Source organism: Siphateles boraxobius, unplaced genomic scaffold, assembly GCF_051911475.1.
Source record: "Siphateles boraxobius isolate OS27281-9 unplaced genomic scaffold, OSU_SipBor_1 22, whole genome shotgun sequence".
Taxonomy (NCBI): domain Eukaryota; kingdom Metazoa; phylum Chordata; class Actinopteri; order Cypriniformes; family Leuciscidae; genus Siphateles; species Siphateles boraxobius.
This window is the reverse complement of record NW_027508833.1, coordinates 38,288,817-38,314,578: the sequence shown is the minus strand read 5'-3', so window position 1 is coordinate 38,314,578 and position 25,762 is coordinate 38,288,817. Positions and strand designations below refer to the sequence as shown.

General features: G+C 37.3%; 2 protein-coding genes across 4 annotated transcripts in view; one reads left to right on the top strand and one right to left on the bottom strand.

The window, feature by feature from the left end:
* ptgr2 (prostaglandin reductase 2) overlaps nt 1-2,921 on the top strand; it is a 6,325-nt gene extending 3,404 nt beyond the window's left edge. For both annotated transcript variants that reach the window (XM_077240110.1, XM_077240109.1), the window contains exons 7-9: nt 750-837; nt 921-960; nt 1,063-2,921. In XM_077240110.1, the coding sequence (XP_077096225.1) occupies nt 750-837; nt 921-960; nt 1,063-1,127 (193 nt within the window). In that variant the 3' untranslated portion in view covers nt 1,128-2,921. The remainder of the gene's footprint in view (nt 1-749; nt 838-920; nt 961-1,062) is intronic.
* tmem62 (transmembrane protein 62) lies at nt 2,043-25,613 on the bottom strand. 2 transcript variants are annotated; one of them, XM_077240103.1, is made up of 14 exons: nt 25,262-25,613; nt 23,315-23,426; nt 23,089-23,226; nt 18,157-18,202; nt 17,817-17,958; nt 16,953-17,077; nt 15,266-15,388; nt 14,640-14,795; nt 13,200-13,359; nt 11,881-11,994; nt 11,565-11,649; nt 11,369-11,464; nt 10,069-10,187; nt 2,043-5,494 (listed from the first exon to the last, which is right to left on the bottom strand). In XM_077240103.1, the coding sequence occupies exons 1-14, from the start codon at nt 25,436-25,438 to the stop codon at nt 5,195-5,197; spliced, it is 1,893 nt and encodes a 630-aa protein (XP_077096218.1). In that variant the 5' UTR covers nt 25,439-25,613; the 3' UTR covers nt 2,043-5,194. The 2 variants fall into 2 exon arrangements, with proteins under 2 accessions (XP_077096218.1, XP_077096219.1); XM_077240104.1 differs by lacking the exons at nt 2,043-5,494; nt 10,069-10,187 and adding an exon at nt 10,402-11,206 and having other exon boundaries at nt 25,262-25,608.
* Between the last annotated feature and the right edge of the window lie 149 nt (nt 25,614-25,762).

Here is a 25,762-nt window from a genome sequence, read left to right as displayed (position 1 = left end):
GACCCAGATAAAATTGTATTTTTATAAATAATATTAATGAGATCAACACTTTACATACCAGTGAAATTTCACAATTCTCAGTTACAATTTTAATATCACAACAAAAACTATTAGCCTAACTAATATAAAGTTCAAACATCAGACAAGTAAACCGTCTGTAATAAAATAAGAACAAATAAACAAATTACAAGTGATGGCACAAATGAATACAATATAATAAAGATACAAATGAAATAAACACTGCTTTAAGATTTTCTGGTATGTCTAACAGTAAAATTCAGGTAAGAAATAACACAGAATAATTTTTTTTAATAAAAAATTCATTTATTTATGAGTAAAAATATTGATTCTAGATAATAAAATACCTAAAAAATTACACATTGTCCCTTTAACATTAATGACAGACAGCAGCGGGTATATTATGCTGCTGTCACTTTAAGACCTGACGCACAATCTGACACAAATGCGATTTTCTCCAACTCTTTATGTCCCTTTAAAACTTAAGTCATTTAAGACTGTGCTTACAAAGATACAAAAACGGGCATTTTGACAATTTTAGGTGAAGCGCAATAAGACCATCCGCACGGCCAAAAATTTGTCTGCGCGTGTTTTTCGGGTGTTTCACAGAGAGCAACGGTTGAGTTATTTTTAACACATTATACAGGAAATATTGATCACAGAAATGTTTTATTTTTGACAGCCATATCATTTTTAAATTCCCCTAACTTCTACGCATTATATGTTCACAGGGAGAGATTTGTTGTGTTGAACTACTTGGAGAAACATGAAGAAGGTCTTATGCAGCTCAGTCACTGGGTAAAGATGAGCCAGATAAAGGTAAATCTACCACAATCATGTTTCCTCACATGGAAAACACAACAAACCTTTTATACAACATATTCCTCCTTTTCATTTTACAGGTGTTGGAAACTGTTGTAACTGGTATAGAAAACATGGGAGGTGAGAGTGTGTTATTGTCATTAATTTTTTAAGTGTACTCTGCATACATATTGTATGAACCGTCCTTGTTTATTCAATTAATACTATACTTGCATATTTCAGAAGCGTTCTGCTCCATGATGACTGGAGGCAACGTAGGTAAACAAGTTGTCAAAATATCAGACTGACACAAACATCTGCATCTGGAGGCCTTGTGGGGGTTTTGCGGTGTAGTTGTGATGAATCTGGGCTGGTAACTCAAAGGTTACTAAGAAGCGCTCTATTGAAAAGACATTTGATGTTGCTTCAGTGGGCCTGTCCCTTTAATTGTGCTGGAAGGCACTATAGATAAAGACATAAGATAAATGACAAGTTTAAAATAAAATTAATTTAAATTAAAATTGGCCTTGTGCTAAACGTCCATTTTAATGTCTAATGTTTTATTTTAATGTCCGTTTTCAGTAACATATCAAAAGTTTAACATAAAAAGTTTGATTGAAAGACTGCTTGAGGTTTGCCACTGAAAAATGTATATAATTTGTTCATAAAAAGAATGTAACAGAATGTCTCACCAAGATTGCATTTATTTGAGCAAAAATACAGTAAAAACAGCAATATTGTGAAATATTATTACAATTTAAAGTAACCATTTTCTGTTTTTGTATATTTTAAAATGTAATTTAAATCTGTGATGACAAAGCTGAATTTCCAGCATCATTAGTCTTCAGAAATAACTCGAATACGATTTGGTGCTCAAGAAATATTTATTATTTTTAATGTGGAAAACAGTTGTGCTGCTAAATATTAATGTGGAAACTGTGATACAATTTTTTCAGGATTTTTTTGGATGACTGTTTACTGTTACTTTCGATCAATTGAATGCATCCTTGCGGAGTAAAAGTATTAATTTCTATTTTTAAATTCTTACTGACCACAAACTTTTTAACAGTAAATGTGCCAGATATCAAGATGGTGGCTAGTTTGAAAATGGTTCAATTTGATTAGGTTTATCTCTTACAAGTACATTAATTGTATTAAATATATATATTACAAAACATTACAAACTCTTTGATACCTTTACACGAAAAAGACGCCACAAAATATGAAAAACACAATATGAAACCCCTTTACTTTGTTGTACAGTACATGAATACAGCAAGATAAATCAATTCCAATGCAAGATAATTCAGAGGTGCAGAAATGTGTCATAATAATTGAGGTAATTTTCAACAACCATGTCAGCTGTAAATCTGAATAAAGAATATATTTATTAGGATATGTTTTGCGATGACCAATTTTTAAAAGTAAATTTTGAATAATAAGTAAATATGTATTAATCTTTCACTGAAAATAATTGTTTTGTATATTTGTGAACAACACTTTCCAACATCAGTGAAACTACAAAAATCACATGATCACAGAAACAGAGAATCCCCATAAAACAGCGCAGAACAACTGGAAGGAATATACATTACAATATCAATGTGGATGCATACATTAAAATAAATTATAAATTCAATACAGTAATTAAAACCAAATCACATAAGCAGATATTTCATCATCAGACATTCAAAGTCCTATTGGCTCACCACAAATCCAGATTTACATGTACGGAGTAAATGTGGAATCTTCTAAAAAAAAATTAATTCTCACTATAATGTGTCTTAAAACCGCAACAAAACTCTTTCAAAATAGCATTCAGGTCATTGAAAGACAAAGTAGAGCAGCCTATTGTTCAAGTCTTTACTTTCCTGAGAGAGAACAGAGACCTTGAGTGACCTGACAAAACAGTGAATCCACCAGAAACTCGTCACAGCGCTTTCTGTCGCCTGTCAAGTGGATTCTGGGGGCAAAATACCTCAATGACAACACAAAAATGGCCATTGTCTTTAGGTTGTTTGTGTGGTTTGCAACTGGGCAAAACCAACTATAAAAGATCTGCTTAATATTTCTCTAATAAACATGTAACAGAATTATGCACATTTGATTGTTTCATTGTGTTTTATTCTATATGCTATATTGGCACGTGCCCTTTAGCATACCAAAAAGTCTGGCATGCGTTTAGATCTGCATTATTAAGTGGCCATTAGTGTATTAATTATTAACTGTGAGTACGAACCATTGTGCATTGTATGAAAATGTTCTACATTCATGCTCATCTATATAAATATAGTGGTTTCTTCCTTTTGAGAGGACAGTCTTTTTTGGAATATGCATTTGAATGTTTAATAGGTTTGAGTAAATAGTGATAAAATCAAGATCTTCCACTGCAGATGGCGGATTATATTTTGGCAGTGAGGAGTTACATACCAAAACTTATGACATGGCTCTGAAGGGTTAATTTACTCAAAAATTTAAATTCTGTCATCAATTCCTCACACTCATGTCCCTCCAAACCCACAAGACTTTTGTTTATCATTGAAACACAAATGAAGATATCTGTAATGATTACCGAAAGATTCCTGTCCCTCCATTCAAAGGCCACTTAACCTTCAAAGGTTCATTTTAAAAGAAATCCATATGAATCACCATCGCTTTATATGAACAGTTGTAATATAGGCTTGTATTCACGTATAAACATCGATCAACGTACATCAAATATGGACAACGGAAGCTCAAACTGAGAACCAATGAGGTTTGCTCTTGTACGTTAGGTATCGTTGAGCTTCCGTAAAAACATCTTGTGTTTCGAAGATAAACAAAGGTCTTACAGGTTTGAAACAATATAAGAACTAACCCTATAATATTGACAACTTCTTGTCAATGTTGGCATTCTATGTCAAAGATTTTTGTATAATAACCACTAAACTATAATATTTAACATTATTCCAGGCAATTTCATGTCCCTCATGTGACAGTACAGTTTTCCAAGCGTAATAAAATGTGGGTATTTTGGTAAGAGGCCATGTTATAAGTGTGGATAATGCTGGTCATTATAATTCTGATTGGTTGAACAGTGTATCATTATGCTCACATACACAGTTCTGTTTGCAGCTTCGTGACACGCAAAGCTTGATGCGTCAGCTTCTTTTGAAATTATTTTCATTGATGGATTGATGTATGATTCTGTCTGAAACAATTTGCGACAATGGCCAACTTCGTCACATAAATTAGCCTTTACATATTATTGTGTACAGGTGTAAGAAAATTGAGAAAGAGATATCTTCCCCTCTTTACAGTGTGATGTATGCTTTAAAAACATTGAGAAGATCCATATTAAATGACCTCTCTGTGTAGTGGCAGTTTCGTGCAGAATCATTAAGAATATCGGGCAGTCTTATCCGTTCTTGATTGCTCCTCACACATAAAAACAAACATAATTCGACAAGAACATGATGTGCAGATTATCAAAGTAATAGGTATGCTAAACCACACACATCTGTTAGGACTTCCAACACTGCTTAGGTTCACAATGGCTATGAAAACTACCAACGTGTCAAAGGTTTTAAACGGCTCTATCATCCACGTGTGATGATGACAACATCGTCGCTCCATACAACGGATTCGTATATTAAAGGATTAGTTCACCTCAAAATGAAAATTTCCTAATAATTTACTCACCCCAATGCCATCCAAGATACCCATGTCTTTCTTTACTCAGTGGAAGAGAAAATAAGTTTGAGGAAAACATTTCTGGATTTTTCTTCGAATAATGGACTTCAATGACAACCAGCGTTTTGAAGTCCAAATCAATGCAGTTTCAAAGGTCTTTGAAGAGCTTCAACAGTCAGGAGGAGGGGCTTATCTAGCGAAACGATAGGTCATTTTCAAAAAAAATTATATATATATATATCCATATATATCAGCTCAATCAGAACAATTGTAGTTAAAAAGTATATATATATATTTTAAATTGATCTATCGTTTCGCTAGATAAGCCCCTCCTCCTCAGCTGTGATCGTGCACTGACTGTTGAAGCTCTTCAAAGACCTTTGAAACTGCATTGATTTGGACTTCAAAAACGCTGGTTGTCATTGAAGTCCATTATTCGAAGAAAAATCCAGAAATGTTTTCCTCAAAAAACTTATTTTCTCTTCCACTGAGGAAAGAAAGACACGGATATTTTGGATGGCATTGGGGTGAGTAAATTATTAGGAAATTTTCATTTTGAGGCGAACTAATCCTTTTTTTCTATCCTAACATGTAATGGGAACGATTGGCAATTTGCTGACAGTGGTGAAAGGAGGGAAGAGCTTGGCACAAAACAATGTCTGTCACAATGATACAGATGAAGGCCCCTCTTCAACCGTCAGCGTCACAATGGCCGGTTGGCGTCTTTGAAACGAGGAGGAGTTCCCCACCATGCTCTGTACACCAACAGCAGGCCCATGAGAAAGGCCCAGGTACGTACGGGAGACAGGAAGAAGGCCAGTGGCCCGTAGGTCTCCAGCAGGAAGTAGCAAGAATAGGCTTGCCAGATCATGAGGACCAGCATGCCGAAGTGCATGGCCACAGTCCTCCAGCGGCAGATCTGTGAGCGGAAGATGGTGCCACGACACCTGTGGTTTAGACTCCAGCAGAGGTAATATGTGAGAGGCATATTGAAGAAAAGCACCTGTGGATGACAGACGGCATGTTATGACTCACCCGTTATAGTTAGGGTTGGGAATTGTAAGAGTTTCTGGTCGGAGATAGGAAAACAAACGTTTTCTCATGCTGAGAGTTGAAGGGTTAGGTCACCCAAAAATTTAAATTCTGTCATGAATTACTCGTCCTCATGGCGTTCCAAACCTGTAAGAATTTTGTTAATCTTTTTGATGAAATCTGAGAGCTTTCTGTCCCTCGTTAAGCATCTACCACTTTGACCCTTCAAAAAGTTTATTAAGAGATCGTGAAACAAATCCATATGAATTGAGCGGTTTAGTCCAAATATTCTGAAGAGACACGATCGCTTTATATGATGTACGGAGTAGTGATGGGCGATACCACTTATTTTGTTTTCGATACGATACCGATACTTTCACGGCCAGTATCGTCGATATCGATACCATTACGATACCTCTTAACTGAACTTTTAAATTTGAAAATTTCTTAAATTATTGAATTATTAAGATTAAAATGGGTAATGATACCCACTAAACATTATATTTGAAAAGCATTTTAACATTCAATATGCCTTAATTGGAATTTATTAAATTATATTTTTTATTTACACATGGTTAAAATGTTTACTTGTAGTGGTAACCATGGACATCTACAAAATATTATAGGCCTATTTGAACTATGGTCACTGTAATGTTCATTTTCATTAGGGACTGCCAGTGACAGGCTGTTGCACCAATAAAATGTAACCTTTTTATTCTGACGGTTTATGATTTATATTAAAATTAGTTACAGAATAGAACATCAGTATGAACTTTTAACATTCAATTTAAAACAATTTAATTGCACAAATATGCACAATGCTACAATTTGTTTATTGTGAAATAGCTCAAACATATATTTTTCTGTCTTCTGTTAAGCATTGTTTGAATCACTGATCTATCTAATGACAATATATAGATTAGTGGTTTAAATGCATTGTTGGCAGTGTGTGAACGCTCTCTGTGATTGATTGGTTCTGACTTGCAGCATTTGCGTGTTCAGTTCAGATAAGCAGGGAAGTGGTTCTACTACACAATTATTCACTAACATAGGTTATTCATCCAATTCAATGCATATTGTACGCATTAGATTTCTTGTCAAATAAACAAAATCACTGGTAAAAAAAACCCACTGAAGTATCGATATTTTTATTTGAGTATCGATACTTTCGATTCTCGACGTCAGTATTGATATATTGATACTTCGTATCAATCCGCCCATCACTAGTATGGAGCCCTTAAAGGGACGTGGTGCTGGAAAAAAATTGTGATGGGAGAATTTTTTTAAAAAAAATTCCAAATATTTTGTGTTCCCTAGCAAAACCTGTTGTGAGCGCGGACAGACACTTCCTGTTTAATGTCCCGCTGGAAGTGCTTCAGAGATCTGTACGTTAAGGGAGCGTTTTATAGTGTTTGAACTTGGACTTAAATATAAAGAAATGCGGCCAATGCTTAACTAAAGGAGTTCAGTGAAGTTGGCAATATATTTACATAGGCTATTCGAAGTTTATTTATTTGAGCTTCTGGAAGAACCAATGAGGTTCATTCTCGTGTTACGCATCACATTTGAGCTTCAGCAAGAACCAATGAGGTTCATTCTCGTGTTACGCTGCACATTTGAGCTTCAGCAAGAACCAATGAGGTTCATTCTCGTGTTACGCATCACGTTTGAGCTTCAGCAAGAACCAATGAGGTTCATTCTAGTGTTATGCATCACGTTTGAGCTTCAGCAAGAACCAATGAGGTTCATTCTCGTGTTACGCATCACGTTTGAGCTTCTGCAAGAACCAATGAGGTTCATTCTCGTGTTACGCATCACGTTTGAGCTTCAGCAAGAACCAATGAGGTTCATTCTCATGTTACGCAGCACGTTTGAGCTTCTGCAAGAACCAATGAGGTTCATTCTCGTGTTACGCATCACGTTTGAGCTTCTGCAAGAACCAATGAGGTTCATTCTAATGTTACGCAGCACGTTTGAGCTTCTGGAAGAACAAATGAGGTTCATTCTCGTGTTACGCATCACGTTTGAGCTTCAGCAAGAACCAATGAGGTTCATTCTAGTGTTACGCATCACGTTTGAGCTTCAGCAAGAACCAATGAGGTTCATTCTCGTGTTACGCATCACGTTTGAGCTTCAGCAAGAACCAATGAGGTTCATTCTAGTGTTACGCATCACGTTTGAGCTTCAGCAAGAACCAATGAGGTTCATTCTCGTGTTACGCATCACATTTGAGCTTCAGCAAGAACCAATGAGGTTCATTCTCGTGTTACGCATCACGTTTGAGCTTCTGCAAGAACCAATGAGGTTCATTCTCGTGTTACGCATCACGTTTGAGCTTCAGCAAGAACCAATGAGGTTCATTCTCGTGTTACGCATCACGTTTGAGCTTCAGCAAGAACCAATGAGGTTCATTCTCGTGTTACGCATCACGTTTGAGCTTCTGGAAGAACCAATGAGGTTCATTCTCATGTTACGCATCACGTTTGAGCTTCAGCAAGAACCAATGAGGTTCATTCTCGTGTTAAGCATCACGTTTGAGCTTCAGCAAGAACCAATGAGGTTCATTCTCGTGTTACGCATCACGTTTGAGCTTCTGCAAGAACCAATGAGGTTCATTCTCGTGTTAAGCATCACGTTTGAGCTTCTGCAAGAACCAATGAGGTTCATTCTAGTGTTACGCATCACGTTTGAGCTTCAGCAAGAACCAATGAGGTTCATTCTCGTGTTACGCATCACGTTTGAGCTTCTGCAAGAACCAATGAGGTTCATTCTCGTGTTACGCATCACGTTTGAGCTTCAGCAAGAACCAATGAGGTTCATTCTCGTGTTACGCATCACTTTGAGCTTCTGCAAGAACCAATGAGGTTCATTCTCGTGTTAAGCATCACGTTTGAGCTTCAGCAAGAACCAATGAGGTTCATTCTCATGTTACGCAGCACGTTTGAGCTTCTGCAAGAACCAATGAGGTTCATTCTCGTGTTACGCAGCACGTTTGAGCTTCTGGAAGAACCAATGAGGTTCATTCTCGTGTTACGCATCACGTTTGAGCTTCAGCAAGAACCAATGAGGTTCATTCTCATGTTACGCATCACGTTTGAGCTTCAGCAAGAACCAATGAGGTTCATTCTCATGTTACGCATCACGTTTGAGCTTCAGCAAGAACCAATGAGGTTCATTCTCGTGTTACGCATCACGTTTGAGCTTCTGCAAGAACAAATGAGGTTCATTCTCGTGTTACGCATCACGTTTGACCTTCTGCAAGAACCAATGAGGTTCATTCTCGTGTTACGCATCACGTTTGAGCTTCATCAAGAACCAATGAGGTTCATTCTCATGTTACGCAGCACGTTTGAGCTTCAGCAAGAACCAATGAGGTTCATTCTCATGTTACGCATCACATTTGAGCTTCAGCAAGAACCAATGATTTTCATTCTCATGTTACGCATCACGTTTGAGCTTCAGCAAGAACCAATGAGGTTCATTCTCATGTTACGCATCACGTTTGAGCTTCAGCAAGAACCAATGATTTTCATTCTCATGTTACGCAGCACGTTTGAGCTTCTGCAATAGGTTTGTTCTCAGGCGTCAAGCAGATTCGGTTGAACTTCTGTTTATGTTCACCGATCAATTTTTATATGGGAATAAAAGCCTAAATTAAATCTGTTCATCATATAAAGTGATCTTGTCTCTTTAAAAGATTATTTTTACGATCTCTTTATGAACTTTTTAAAGTGTCAAAGTGGTAGTTGCGTAGCTGTCAATAAAGGGACAGAAAGCTCTCAGATTTCATCAAAAAGATCTTCATTTTTGTTACGAAGATGAACGAAAGTCTTACGGGTTTAAAAACGACATGAGAGTAATTAATGACATAATTTGAATTTTTTGGTGAACTAACCCTTTAAGCATATGTATGTGTGTGGAAATATATATTTTGTTAAGAAATAAAATTTAAATTTGAGATCTATTAGATGAGGCATTACATCTAGGAACATTCTCTTGTCGTTTACCGTCATTGTCAGGGAGGGACTAGTTTTCGGGTTGAAGGATGTTTTTTAATGATTTTGCTTCAAAAAGAGCAACATATTAATACATATATTTTCAGCTTCCATATTTGTATTTTGTAGTAACCTTTTTTTAAAAGCAATAAGGTACTTTGCATTGTGCCTAACAATGCCCTTCAGATGTGATTGTATTCACAATACAGCAAGGCCTCTCATTAATTTTTTCAAATAAAATGGAGAAAAGCTAGTCAAGTTTATGTTTATGTAAACACAAGTTTATGTTTTTATGTCCTTGTATAGCGAGACAGCAGACGCTGAAAACACAACAAACTAGAATATGTATAGTAGATGAAACTGTGCTGTTCATTCTCACAGAGACACGTAGAAAATGCAGTCTTTTAGTATTTTTTTTCATATATTAATTATACAGTCCTATTCTTGGACATTCAGCGTAATACAGTCAATTATATTTCTAATTTTGTACGGTTCTGGTTATTTCAGAAAAGAACAGGTTCTTGGTTCCCAACCCTAAATCCTGAATTACCTGCATGACTCCCACGACATATGTCAGACTGCCTTCAAGGAAATGCCCATCCACAAACACACCAAAAGCAAAGCAGGCTCCATTGTGTCCATCTATGACTTCCCCAATGAACCATGGACCTGAAAAACCAGTAGACAAAGCACAATGTTCCTTCTTCACAGTAATTGCAAGGACACGTTGCAACGGAGTTCATCCTGACACGTCTTTATTGAACTCTTTAGCAAACCAAGTAGGGCTACATAATTGACCTATGTGCTATGGCTAAGCCACGCCCCCTCAACTCACTATGGCAGCTGTCACGGTACGAGACATTTCACAAGAGGCAATTGATGATTTTTGGAGACAGAAAGATTATATAGATATATATTTTGGTAGAAAGTTGTCTAAAATATTGTGCTTCAATATGTAATTAATGGTTCATGATCAAATTAAATATGTACAGGTCTAAGTTGCATACGTTTCCAGGACAAGCATTTTTACCATCTTTACCAAGAGCAACTCTCCGTTAGTTTGGTGCAACAGTATTTACATGAATCATCAACACAACCTTGCTAACATTTGTTATCTCGGTTATTTACAGATACGTTAATGAAGCTAATTGACATGATGTACAACGCAGCTAGAAGCTAACGTTAATGTTTTCTAATGTTAGGCTAACGTTACGTTAGAGATGTTAAAGATAATGTTCAAATACGTTGTTGACTTATCTTAGACATCCTTGTTTAATTTATCCACGCTTATTTGGTGTTGTGGTCTACCGCATAACTTAATCCAGACACTTATCTCGGTTGAGATGTGGCTTGGGAAAGGGTAAAAAATACACACCGTCGCCCAGCCTCTCGGGATACCTAGTGTCGGAGTTGCATGTACTCCATGCACACCGTTTGACCATTTTAAACTTAAAATGACAAGAAAAAACATAAAAACGAATGAAAACTGACTAACTGCAATGCATTTCAATGGACGAGGAAGCAAAGAATGTCCGAGTGTATGGGATAGCTACGTGCACTGTGATTGGCTCATCGCGTTTGGGGGCGTGGCTTAGCCATAGGTCAGTTATATTTAGCATGATTATTCATTTCAGGTCACGTCCTTTTAAAGTATGAGGTTTCTTCAGAATTCACAACAAAAGTGACACCTGAAAAACACATCTGTGGGTGTGAAGATTAGTCTGCCCCAAAATGAAAATACTTCTCTTTTTCTGCATAATAGTGATCACAGGCCTTTTACAGTGGTAGTTTAAGTCATTATGTTCCATCAATGTGCAAAACTGTAAAAGTGGTGTCAGGCAATGACTTACCTAATGCTGTACACAGGTTGAACAGCAGCAGAGAGTAGAAGAACACATCGCTCTTACTGACTAGATGCAGGGAGATCCATCCTGGAGAAGACAGCCCTGATAAATTAGAAGAGTTTATAGTGTGAAATGTCAATTATTCTTTGGCACTATGAAGACAGGACAGAAGATTTGTTATACGTTAAAGCAACTGAAATACCTCTTGTTGAAGATACAGGCATAAATCTGAAGAGTACAAGTCCACCAAGGTTTAGTAACACTATTGCCACAAAGGCAAACCGTGCCTGTGGGAACACAGAGATACATTTTATATTCATTAAACAGTAACTTTTATTGTTGTCCCAGATCCAGACTTTCAAATAAAAACGATGAAAATCAATCATACAAACGTGAATTATATGTTTAAAGCTTTGATCGAAATAAACAAAAAAAGCTTTGAGTGAAATAAACACCCATTTGTGTATGGTGCGTTTAATTTTTCAGCACCACACCATGACTTTGTTGCATTTTCCTACCAGTATGTAGTGGTCTGTGAGGAGGATAAAGGACTGGATGAAGCCAAAGCTTGGGGTGAGGTCCTCCTCCAGGGTGAAGTGCTGCTCTCGCACTTTTGAGCGTCCTGCCGAGTCCTGGAACAGGGAGACAGAGAAGAGGTGAGAAAAGCTCACACTGGGCCATTCTCTTAAAATACCAGCAGTTCCACATTTAACCCTTTCACACATAAGTTTTAAACATTCTAGCTGACCCCCCAGCATGAGTTTAAGGCAGCCATTATTTTATAACGCATCAGCCTATTATTATTATAAACCTTTATTTGTGGTTGCTAGGGTGTTCTTGTTGGTTGCCAGGGTGCTGCTATATGGTTGCTAAGGTTCTGAATGGTTTAAGCATGTTGCTAAAGTGTACTGGGTTGTTGCCAGGGCATTGCTATAAGGTTGCTTAGGTTCTGAGTGGTTTAAGCATGTTGCTTTAGGTTGCTAGGGTGCTCTTGTTGGTTGCCAGGGAATTTCTATGCAGTTGCTAAGGTTTTAAGTGGTTTAAGCATGTTGCTTTGCAGTTGCTGGGGTGTACAGGGTTGTTGCCAGGGAATTGATATATGGATGCTAAGGTTGGAAGGTTTAAGCGTATTGCTTTGCAGTTGCTGGGATATTTTGTGTGGTTGCCACAGCGTTGCTATGCGGTTGCTAAGGTTTTAAGTGGTTTAAGCTTGTTGCTTTGCAGTTGCTAAGGTGTTCAGGGTTGTTGCCAGGGCACTGCTATGTGGTTGCTAAAGTTGGAATGGTTTAAGCATATTGCTTTGCAGTTGCTGGGATATTTTGGGTGGTTGCCACGGCGTTGCTATGTGGTTGCTATGGTTGGAATGGTTTAACCATGTTGCTATGCAGTTGCTTGGAATATTTTGGGTGGTTACCAGAGCATTGCTATGCAACTGTTAAAGTCCTGAGTGGTTTAACCATGTTGCTATGCAGTTGCTTGGAATATTTTGGGTGGTTACCAGAGCATTACTATGTGATTGAAGGTTCTGTGAAGGTTGGGTGGTTGCCAGGGTGTTACTATGCAATTGCTAAGGTTTTCTGTGTGGTTTTAAGCATGTTGGTATTCTGTGTTTTCTAAGTGGTTGCTAATGTCTATCTGTATGATATTCTGTCTCCAGATATTCCTCCCTTACAAAGTCTATGAGAATTTTTGCTCAATTTATCATCAACCAGACAGAATTTGATTGTCCAGTTGTTAAGAAAAATAATAACACACCTTTCCTCAAGTTGCATGGTTTGAGGGAATGGTTACACCCTAAGGTTCCATACTTAGGGTTGATTACCTAATCATTACCTACCTCCACTTTTACTCTGATAGTGTGCAGTCCAGTAGCATAGAGTGTTGGATCCCAGAGTAGCACATATAAAGGACCCCCAGCACTGACCGCTTTTCCCACTGTAACCCCATCCACACTCACATACACAGCTGTGATCGGAGATTCAGAAAAAGCCAGGACCCTACAGAACCCGACACACATGGCACATTCAGCAACAATAAGTGCAACTTAAAAATGTGGCATTCTTAGTATGACGGGACAAGACAGTGTGAGGTTTAGATGAGAGACAATAATGCTTCATTAGTTTAGAGCTGCACGATTAATCGTTAAAAGATCGTAATCTCGATTCCAACACCTACGCAATCTCATAATGACAACAATTCGCCTGTGTCTAATAAACCTTTGACCAAATCACACTGGAACATTCAAAAGTAAGTAACTTGAAAGTAACTTGGCAATTCAAATAGCAATTGTATCAATTACATTGTTAAGCCAGTAGGTGTGACAAGTGACTGTTAAAAAACATATTTTCTATTTAATCATTCATTCACGAGATTAGTTAAAAAAACGCTGATTCATTAAGAAATTAAGTAGTCTTTAAGAGTGAGTCATTGAATCATTCAGTCAAAGTTCACCCAGAAATGAAAAATCTGTCATCATTTACTCACCCACGTCGTTCCAAACCCGTACTTTAAGTCTTTCGTTCATGAAATAAAGATCTTTTTGATGAAATCTGAGAGATTTCGGTCCCTCCAGTTACGCAACTACCACTTTGACGCTTCAAAAGGTTCATAGAGAGATTATAAAACTAATCCATATGAATTGATCGGTTTAGTCACATTTTTTTTGAAGATAATCAGTCGCTTTATATGATGAACATTTATTTTAGCCTTTTATTCAGATATAAACATTGATCATCAAACATATACAGAAGCTCAAACGTTCTGCGTAACACATGATAATGAACCTACCTCATTGGTTCTTGCTGAAGCTCAAACATGCTGAGTCACACGTGAAAGAACCTCATAGGTTGATGAATGTTTATATGTGAATAAAAGCCTAAATTCAATCTGTTCATCATATAAAGCGATCATTGCGATCAAACCGCTCGATTTATATGGATTACTTTTACGATCTCTTTATGACCTTTTTGAAGAATCAAAGTGGTAGTTGCATAACGGTCTATGAAGGGACAGAAAGCTCTCAGATTTCATCAAAATGATCTTCATTTGTGTTATGAAGATGAACGAAAGTCTTACGGGTTTGAAACAACATGAGAGTAATTAATGACAAAATAAAAATTTTTGGGTGAACTTTAACCCTTTAACATTTAACATTAAACATGGGAGAATCGTGATCTCTATTTGAAACAAAAAAATTGTGATTCTCATTTTATCGTGCAGCTCTAATCAACATTTGGTGAAGGTTCGTGAAGGTTCAGGAGGACACACACAGAGACACCTGATGTGCGTGGAACTGCGGATACGACCCAGAGGCTCCACTCCTGGGTGAAGGTACTGTGCGTCTTTGGGATTGGTGATCAGCACAGCTGGCCAGTCCTCAAACTTCAAATCAGAGAAACTAAGCAGGTCATGGTCGAAAGCCAATATCCTGTACCTGAACCAAGGGAGAACTGCATGTAACTCCTTTTTATATATATATATATATATATAAATGTATATATATATACACAGGTGAAACTCGGAAAATTAGAATATCCTGCAAAAGCTTTTGAAAACCCCAAATTCAAAATCTCAAAAAAATTGAATATTACATGAAATCAATAAAAAAAAGGATTTTAAATGCAGAAATGTCGTCTCTCTGAAAAGTATAATCATTCATGCATGCATATGTATATAGTTATATAGACTAAATATATTAGTTTCACTTTTTAATTTGAATTACTGAAATACATGAACTTTTGCACGATATTCTAATTTTTCGAGTTTCACCTGTATAAGAATTAGGGCACAACAAAATATCTTCCTCGTATATCAGCTGTTGTTCTTGTACTTGTTCACACAGTCAGCTATATTTACATCGTGTGGCATTCCCTTGAGTGTGGGCCTCGTTCTTTGTGAACGTACCTGCGGTTCTCCATCCAGTCTCCCAGCTCTAACTCCATCGTGCCTCCTTGATGTCGACTGTGCAGTACTGGCATGAAGCCTCCTAGTGTGTGTAGGTGCCCACACAAATACGCTACAGCTGTACTGTAAAAAACACAACGGATGAAATTCCAAGGTTACAGAATACGATGTGTTTGCACTCAAATGAATGGACTTATAGGCTGCAATTACCCTGCGATTACTTAAGTGTACTGTGTACACAATAACGCACTGCCAAGACTGTGGCTGCTGAAAGTTCAGCTTTTAAAGCTGCAGTCCGTAACTTTTGGCGCTCTAGCGGTTAATAATCAGAACTGCATGCGTCTTGCGGAAGAGCAGTGTAGCCGGAGCTACTTCTCTCTGGCCTGCAGGTCTTGATGCCCAATTCTGATTTGTTGCCTATATCCGTTTTTTTGACCATCTGTTTACACGTGCTTTCAATTGTGACCCATTTCCGATTCATGTGTTTACACTTGGCATACTATCTGAAACGTCGCACATGCTTAAAGGGGGTTCTTGCACAGATGGACAAACTCGTAATATGCTTTGCGATATATGCGAAGTTCGCCAAATATCACCATGATTTTGAGGTGGAGGAGGACGAAAATATGCTTCATATAGGCCTACATTATTGTGTGCGAGAGAGATCTCAGGGCTGGTGGGAACATAAAACACGATCTCATGAAAGTGGGTATCTATACCACTAATTTTATTTATCGTGCCATTTACATGCTAAAAATATTTTTTTGCGTGCATAATATAAACACTGTAACCCTTTGGGTAGGATTATGGGTGTGGAGTGCGTGTGTATTACATGCCATAAATTGCATATCATATGCACACGAAAACTGCGTATCATATGCACGCAAAAACTATTTTTGCCGTAAATGGCACGAGAAATAAAATTTGTGATACGCACTTTCACTTTAACGAAGAGCAGTGGGTCCGAAATTTTAGGATGAGCAAGCCAACCTTTGATATGTTGTGTCATTGTGTGTCCACATTCCTCTCCTACGACGACAGCACTCTATCCCTTTGCAGCGTCGGGGTTTCTCTCGTCATTTAATTTATATCTGATTTATATCCACAAATGAACGAGGCCTGAAACCGATCTCGAAATATCCGAATGCATGCATTTTTTCCCTGTTTACACTGTCATAGAACACATCCGATCTGTGTCGCATATGAGCAAAAAATCGGAATTGGGTCACATTTCACTGACAGTGTAAACGAGGCCTCTGTTTATGTCTATGACGAGTCACGCGGGGCTACTCCGCACTGGTACGACCTGAACCAGTCTAAAATAGTCATAATATAATGACTTATAATAGATGTACCGTAGTGATTCAGGATAAGACAAAAACACGGTTTGGAAAATGGGTTCATGATGTACTCGCTTATATACATTTTGGGGAGAAAAAAAGTTACGGACTGCAGCTTTAATATATATAAAAAATTGTACTGTAACTGTAATCATATTTGACAACCTTAGGCTGTTTAGTCAAAGTTTTGGCTGAGCAAAAAACACCCAAATCATAAAAAAAAAATAAAGAAATCTAATATTTTTGCTATTTATAAGCATACTGCAACACAAGTATATATGATTTGTGCCAGATATCAGTGGGGAAATCTAATTGGATGACAGAGTTACTGTGAGATTTCATCAAACCTCATGAGCTCTCGTATTCCTGGGAAGGGGGAGATGACAGTAGATGTGGTATAATGTCCAAACCAGATGGACTTGTTACTGCTCAAGCTCTCCTCTCTAAAGGTCGCCAACATGTCCATCTGAGTCTATGGGGAACATTCATATTTTAGTCCAAAGAGAAAGTTGTCATCACGTTTACATAGAGCTGCACGATTCTGGATAAATTGAGAATCACAATTTTTCACTTCAACCTGAGATCACGATTCTGAGCAGACAATTGAACAAAATAATGCAATGTACTAGAGTTTCCGACAAAATGTTAATTACTGCAGTCTATTTAAAATGTTTAATTAATCGGCATGGATTATTTAAAAAAAACAGTGTGAATGATTCAATGACTCACTCATACATTCATTACTCACTCATTTATTACAGGATAAATCCGCATTTTTGAACGAACCTCTTGAATGATTCAATGACTAATTTATTTTTTAACAGTCACTTGTCGCCACCTACTGGTGTAACAATGTAATTGATACAGTGGTTGAAGCGCCATGTTACTTTCAAAAAGTGATGCTCTATTTTGATCACTCAGTGATTATATCAGAACTGTAAAATTTTATCCCAGTAATTCTGTGATAATATGAATATTCGTAACAGAAATAATGATACTGTGTGGTTAAAAAGACTGTTTGTGAAGCGGTTTCATACCAATACATGACAACTGCTCTCTCTGGCTTGTCAAATGTTTAATAGACATAGCCGAATCGCTTTCATTTAGGAATAAGATTGCGTGGGTGTTTGAATCGAGTTCGCAAACTTTTAACGATTAATCGTGCAGCTCTACATTTACATAAGCAATGGTAAAATAAACATATCTCCTACTTGATTGATAATCCCAAAGAAGTTATAGGGCCGTTTGGGTCCAGGGGTCAGAGTGGCATCGGCGCAAATGAACGAGTAGTTCCCAAAGGGGGTTCTGTGTATGTAGTGGAAGGATCCAACTTTCTGATGTGCAGAGTACTTCCTAAGTATTCAGGAAAGGATACAATAAAATGGTTGACAAGTCAGTGTAAATCTTGTGTAACTGGTCTGACCGGAGAAGTCATTTCACATGACTTTTAAACGTGCATTAAAAAAGTGCATTTTTATGTCGACTTTAATATCTGAACCTTCGTGTAGCTTTATAGCCATAATGTTCTGCATCTGTCATATTTGTACAGACCTGTAGTAATTGTTCACGCTCTCCAGAGAAATAATGTTGAAGGCATCTGAGGAGACAAGAAAATAATTTTAGTCAAGATTTCCTGGAAATGGAAGAAGAGTGGGGACAAAATAACTGATAATGGAGCTCTTATTACATGTCTAGTAGCTTTCGTAATGTAACACCAGTTACAGGACCTGTGGGGAAATGGGATAATGGGAATAGGGGGAAAAATGATATGTGAGCTATGCGAGTTCATTAGAGATGTTCATTAGCCTCCATTAAAGCTGATGCCATTTTTGTACCTTAATATGTATATAGTTATACCACATGAAACATTAACTGTATATTAAACATGTATTTTGATTGGCTGTGATTCTGCTGTGCTGCATAGCATTTTCTGTTTTAGCATTGACTTGTCTTCGCAAACTTAAAGTGTCACATCTGGTTGGTTGTAAAAACAGGCTTAAAGGGATATATGTCTCTAGAACTATGGCGAAATATAATATAATATAAATTTCAGTCTGTTTCTCACGCAAAGTAATCAAATGGGTCCTGAAGTTTTGGAATGCAGTGCATGAGTATTTTATCATATATTTTTGCTTTGTTCAAAATCGGCAATCAGTTTTATGGAAAAGTGCAGCATGAATATTAATCTCTAAATATATAATTTTTTGTATGACAGACACAGATAAAATATCATATGGGTTTCAAGGGTAGCTGAGTAACATTGTTTTTATTGTTAATTAAAACTAAACCTATAAACCCCAAAAAAATAATTTGCGATAATTGAAATAAAGCTAAAATAAAATATCAGATAAAAAAAAAAACATTAAAATTGATAAAAACTTTAACATTAAAATGAAAAATATAAAAACAAAAGTGAACCCAAAATATGAATATATACTAAAACAAGGCTGTCTGAATGATGACGAAATTTTCATTTTTGGTTAAACTATCCCTTTAAATCAAGATAGGAAACTAGAGTAATGATAAGATGATAAGCAGCCTCATTATGGCAAAGTTGTCATTAATCCACAGAAAAATGTTCTTGTGTCACAACAAACAGGCAATATCCTGTTTAATTGAGCTGGGCTTCATTTCAAGTCATTAGTGCGACATAATAGTGTCCAGCTGTCTTTGCTTTAATTGTTTTATTGCCAAAAGACACTGGGACAAAGATGAACAACAGTGACGTGCGAAGAGGAAACTTAATTCTGATCTTTATTTAGATCTCCCAACCAAACCTACAGACACGTCTACGACGAAATCTGGACACAACTTACAAAAGCAAAAGTGGGTCATTTTTGCAATGTTAAAATATTTTTCCTATCCCGCTGAAATATGCAATTGTACTTAAGCTCCATTCGGGTACGTATTAAAGGGACAGTTCACCCAAAAATAAAAAATAAATGAATCTCTAACTCTCAAGTTGTTCCAAACCTGTATACATTGCTTTGTCCTGCTAAACACAAAACAAGATATTTTAAAGAATGTCGGTAACCAGACAGTTGATTGAACACATTGACTTCCATAGTAGGAAAAAAAACATAAAACATGGAATTCAATGGGTTCAACAGAAGACATAAACTCATACAGGTTTGGAACAACATGAGGGTGAGTAAATGATGACAAAAAGAATTGGGTGAACAATCTCTTGAAAATAGCGTTTTTATTTAAAAATGCTCTCCATCCACACTAGCGTTTTCCAAAAGTTTCACACCCACACTGAAACATCGTAAAACAATTAAATCAACTTACTGTGCATGCATAAAACATCATAAAAGCTCACTAGGTGATACCGAGAGAGCAGACATAATAAAGATCTCACGCAATTCTATCATTTTATTAGCAAAATATCCCACCACTCACTGTTGAGTCCAGGTCGCACTGATGGCCATTCCATCTACGGTCTAAAACAGATGACAATGATGTCAAAACGATCCCCGTTCACACGGATCCGCGAAAAATGACTAAAAACGCTGTATTCTGCTGCCGGCCAGTAGTTAGCGATGTTAGTTTGTTAAGAAAAACTACACACCTATAGAGGGAATGCACGTGATGTCACCGTTGGCCGGAGTGACTGCAGTTACGCCCGCAAGTGGCAAAAAGACTGAGCGGCAGCATTGGTTTTCAGCGTGAATGCTGCGGAAAAACACACAAAACGCGTCTAAAACGGGAAAGAGCTTTGAGACTGACTGTACAACTAGATTGGACAAGAAATATGAGGAATATTTTTACAGACTACCTAAAGCTACAGAACAGAGAAGCAAATAGATCGCTGCAATTCATAGAAACAACTGGACTCCAGGCAGCGAAAGGTGGATTTGCAGTTATCCTTTTTGTGTCAATATGCTGAATTTAGTGGTAAAATCATTCTCTATATATTGTATTGTTATATACTGCAGTGACAACTCATCAATCAAATATTTACCACTGTATATTCTGTATAATTTGACATTTTTAAATAAACACTGACAAAAAACTATACAAGTTTTAAGTCTGGACGATATGATGATATATATATAACATTGATATAAGTGATCACCTGGATTTAGATCTGTCTACATTGTATTTATATAAAGCATTCACAGGCAAATTTGCTGTATGTATTTCCCTGGTGTCGAAATCAGGCACATATAAATGTCAGGAAACACGATTCCTGGCTGCATGTTAATATCCATGGATCACTGGATCTTTAGTAAGTTGTAAGGAACACTATATTGAGTCCAATCTTTAGTTTAAACTGATAATCGTTTGTTTTACTTGCGTTTTCGCAGTTTCCCCTATTAAATCCAGTCACGCAGCTGCTCTTCTGCCACTCAGTCCGGCTGAGGGGGCGTGTTCCGGCGGGAAAGTGACGTTAATGCATTCCCTCTATAGACCCCTTTTGCGCTGACGTCACAATTACGTCACGGCGTTAGCTGGAGGCAAAACAAAGTGAAAACTGGAGGCGGCAAATACAAACCAGCACAGATTCGGCTACATAATAAGGATCTTAAATTAATATTAAATGACATCTTGTTGTATTTCTGGGTGCAAGAATCACCTACAGGATCCGATTTGAAATTTTATCGCATAATGTTTTCTAAATTATTTGTGAATCATCTATGATTGTATACATTGTTGTGATTGATTGTGATCGACTTTTTGAAGAACCTGGTAAGAAAGAATAATCAAATACATAGTTAATTGATATAATTTTAATACATAAAAAATATTTTTATTTCTAGAAAATATTCACATCATTAAAATTGCACTGTAATGTCACTTTACATTGTCGTCTTCTGGCTTTGGCGCTGGGCAGGGCCGCGCAATGTAACGTTGCCACAAGTCACGACCATTCATCGCATAGTTATAGGCATCTAAAGATTTATATGCCCTCAGTTTGTCTTTACGCTCGGTTTCTCTATCAGGTCGGTGTAGAAGTCAGGCCACTCAACCGAGGTAACGTTAATCCTGTCAGATCGTCCATCCATTTACTGAGCGTGTATGGGTCGGCCAATCTGGTTCCGTCCGTTAAAATTAACTTTTGCAAATAACAGTCGCGGTCCTGGACAGTGTGACCTTGCACATTAAGATAAAATCTGATTTCCGTCATTTTTAAAAAACAGGCTAACAAAACTTGCAAACTAGCGTTAGTGAAGCGGCCAGAGGGATCGTTCTGCCTCCACCTAAGCCCCGCCCACATAAAAACGTCATGTTTACCAGCTGAAAAGGGGTCTATAGAATGAACACGTAATTTGCATGCACTTGATGTCACCGTACTCACAAATTTGCGTTTTTTTAGTTTACATGGAGACGATAACGGTATTGTTTTCAAAAACATGCGCTTTGAAAACCGTTTTCAAAAGCTTACATTTTCAGGCTGCCAAAATGCCGGTTGCATAATAAGTTTTCCATATTTAGTTGAAATCAGTGTCTTGTAAACGGACCCTCAGTGTGGACGGAAAGCCAAAACGGAGAGAAAAAGATGCGTTTTTAGGCCCTGTTTACACGAGAACGATTCTGGGTGAAAACGTAAAAATATTTTATCGGATGTGCCTTTCGTTTACACGGCGCCTGCGTTTTGGAGGCTTAAAAACGCAAAAAAGTGAAACCACCCTCCAGAGTGGAAATCTTAAAAACGATCCACCGTCGCGTTCCCATCTAAACAGTAAAAACGCAAATCTGCTCACTGTGGCTCTCGTCGCGTACGTGTTTACGTCACAGGCATGCGCCATTACAGGAAAATAACCCCAATATGTCGGATTATTTCCATACGTCGGACCTTCAAATTGCCATAGCAGCTCTGATAAACGTACAAGAGTCTTTTCAGCAGTTGTACTCAGATGTTGGTGTTGTTGTGTCGCAGTGCTTCACATTGCCACCTAGCCGCCTGGAGTGCATACTACATCGAATTTCACACACTTTTGCGTCACCATATGCACGCGGATATCCCGCCGATAACGATCGTCTAAACGCAGAATAAAAAGTGGTAACGCAACGCCACTTTTGCGTTTTCTCTTCAGATCGTTTCCGTGTAAACATAGCCTTAATCGAAAACTTATTAGTGTGGACAAGGCCTCTGTTGCTGTGGCTTTAGCTGTGATTTTGGGGCAGAACTATCAGTTTTACTGGCAGACACAATCAAAATTCAACACAATCTCATGGCAATTCTTAAATATTTTACATTTTGTCGAATTGGTAGCGAATTCGAATGAATAATTTTTTTGTATGATCTGCTTACACCCGAGTGAGAGTTGCGTTTAGGAATGGACTTTCATGCTTACTTTTCTTCTAAAAACCGTATGATGTGAAATGAACCGTACAAATTCATACAAAATTGCTCCCTTGTAAAATAGTTCCGTTGTTGGGTCATAGATCAGGCTGGAGTGTTAGGGTAAACCTAACAAGGTTTTACAAACAATCAATATTTTCACAACTTCATCCTTAATTATGAAAAATAATCACCATGGTTTCCCCGAATGTCAATCCATTTTGTGCGTTTCAGCACTCGTGATCTTTTAAGGACGTTGTGGTAGGCCTGCCACTCCACTTCATGTTGAAGAGAGCCCATTTTACTTTCAGTCTTTGCATCTGTTAAGTCCCCTGTTAAATAGGCAAAGTAAAAGACATATGCGTGTTTACGTTGCATATAAAATCTAATTCTATGTATAAATAACGTGTTTTAGCTCACCTGTGGCCAGCACAAGATCAGGTTTTATCACATCAATAGTGTCTCTACAGAACCTCTCGAAGTCTGGAATGCGCCTCGGATCGTGGAAACGACTGATATGGATGTCGGACACCTAAACAGTTGGAAAACGGTTAATAATGAGCTTCATGGAGGCCTGTGTGTAGTTAACAGTGAGTGTTGGAAATCTCACACATAAAACTTGCCTATTTATAGAACAAGTGTCCCTGGCATATTAGAGGAGGAGGCATCTCTTATGTGCGAGTTAGTACACAGCTGAAGGTTTCATGTTTTACCATTCAAACTATGACATGAGGGCTTTATCCACTCTCTACATACAGTACACATCAGAATGATTTTTGTTTCCAGAATGTCATATAGTAGATAAAAAATGCCTCTCTCTTTCTCTCATATAAATAAATATACTATTTTATGACAATAAAAAATGTTGTGTCATAACAAATTATTAAAGTCTACACTCAAAGAAATGTTTTAAAATATAGTTTCATCAAAATACACACCAACAAAATGGTAGTTAGAGTATGGCGTTGTGGAGTGTGAAGGACACGCACAGTAAAAAAGCCTTCCATTTTTATTAAATTGTTCTAATAAAAATAAGTCAAAGCCAAATCTTACTGATCTTTCGAGAACACATTATGAACTATCCTCTTTTCTATGACGAGGTACAACGGGCCAAAAGGACCCCCAAGTGATTTATATGTGAAAGACACATACACTAAAATTGTCGCTCTAACCGTTTGTCAACAGAGGAATAATACAGTTGTTCTAAATAAATATATAACAAATTTACTCTAAAATAAATTACATATTATAAAATGCCTTTTGCTGAAGTTGTGTCCCAGCATTAACATATTTTTTACTGAAATTGTGTAATTCTATTACAATACAAATATTGAATGTGTAATTCTATTACAATAAAAATACTGAATGTGTAATTCTATTACAATAAAAATACTGAATGTGTAATTCTATTACAATAAAAATACTGAATGTATAATGTAATATACACTGCTTGGCCAAAAAAAAACAAAAAAAACCATGGAAAATCCTTTAAATATGTCATTTTGGTGATCAAAGATGAATTTTCAGGGAAAGAATTATTGACTACAGGGGAATTTGAAGTCTATGATTGGATAATTATTGCAGTGATTATTATGTTCCTAGCATATATGTTTGGCAACAGTTCTTCTGACCGTAATTGATGGAGTGTGTAGCTTTTCATCTCTTAAACAACAATGTAGGAAGAAACATCATGGATTATATTCCACTGAATAATTCCAGGATGTCAATGTCAAGATTAATCAGGCTCACATTATGAAAAAACGGTTGGGATACGTTTATTTCCATGAAGAGCTGCATCAATTTCAAGATCTTGTATTGACAAATGACAATGCAAGAGTCCAGCACTCTGTAAAGACTAATCCGGCACATCCCAAATACTAATCTGAACCAGATTTTTTTTTTTATTATTAAAAAAAAAAAATTCTCTAAATTTTCATTAGAGGAAAATCTTAAGACTAGAGTTGTAAGCCTACCCAAGATTTCTTATGACAATAGAAAAGTTACATATTATTAATATTAGTATTGATTACAATGGAATTGTGCGCTATGTGTATTTTACAAATAATTGTTCATTTCATTTTTTTAACATGTATAGTCTTGATCATAACCATAGACTGTAAAAAAGATCATAACTATGCAATAATTTACTGAGTATTCAAGTGCATAAACAATACAGGTATTCGCTTTCGATGTCATGCCACCTAATGCTAGAATATTCCGACCTTTTCATACTTAAATTCTGAACGAAGAATAATTTATTATGGCAGAGCACAAAATAAAAGCCATCCCCCAATCGATCACATGATCAGCTCATTGACAGCCTAATGAATGACAGTGTGACACGTTATCATGGCCTCTCTCATTTACCTGCACAAACCAAAATATATTGTCCTGCTGACCGCTGGGAAACGGTGGGCCGATGTTCTTGGCCTGGTGTAAACTGCGCTTCGGGTGCCAGGCGGTGTCATAGCTGTCAAACAGCCAGGTAGTGAAGCAGGCGAGCAGAAGCCCAGCAATCATCAGCGCCGCGAACAGCCTGAGCATCCTGATGAAGTCACACTGCCTCACCTCACGCGCTTCTCTTCTTCATGTTGAAGGAGCCGAATGATGAATACAGACTCACATCCTCGCTTCAATGAACTCTAGACAGAGGCGCAAAGCAAATGACGAGCAAATCACCGCGCTGTAATCGCCAACATCATCCATGGGGAACTTCCGGGTGGCAGGATTCCGTCATAGACAGTAAAAAAAGATTCTGTCCGTAGAAATGAAACTGATGGAAGAGAGATGTGGCCGAGGGGGGCGGAGCTAAGATATACTTCTCGACCCGGAAGTTGCTTCTAACCAGTTCACAGTTGATTGTCAGTT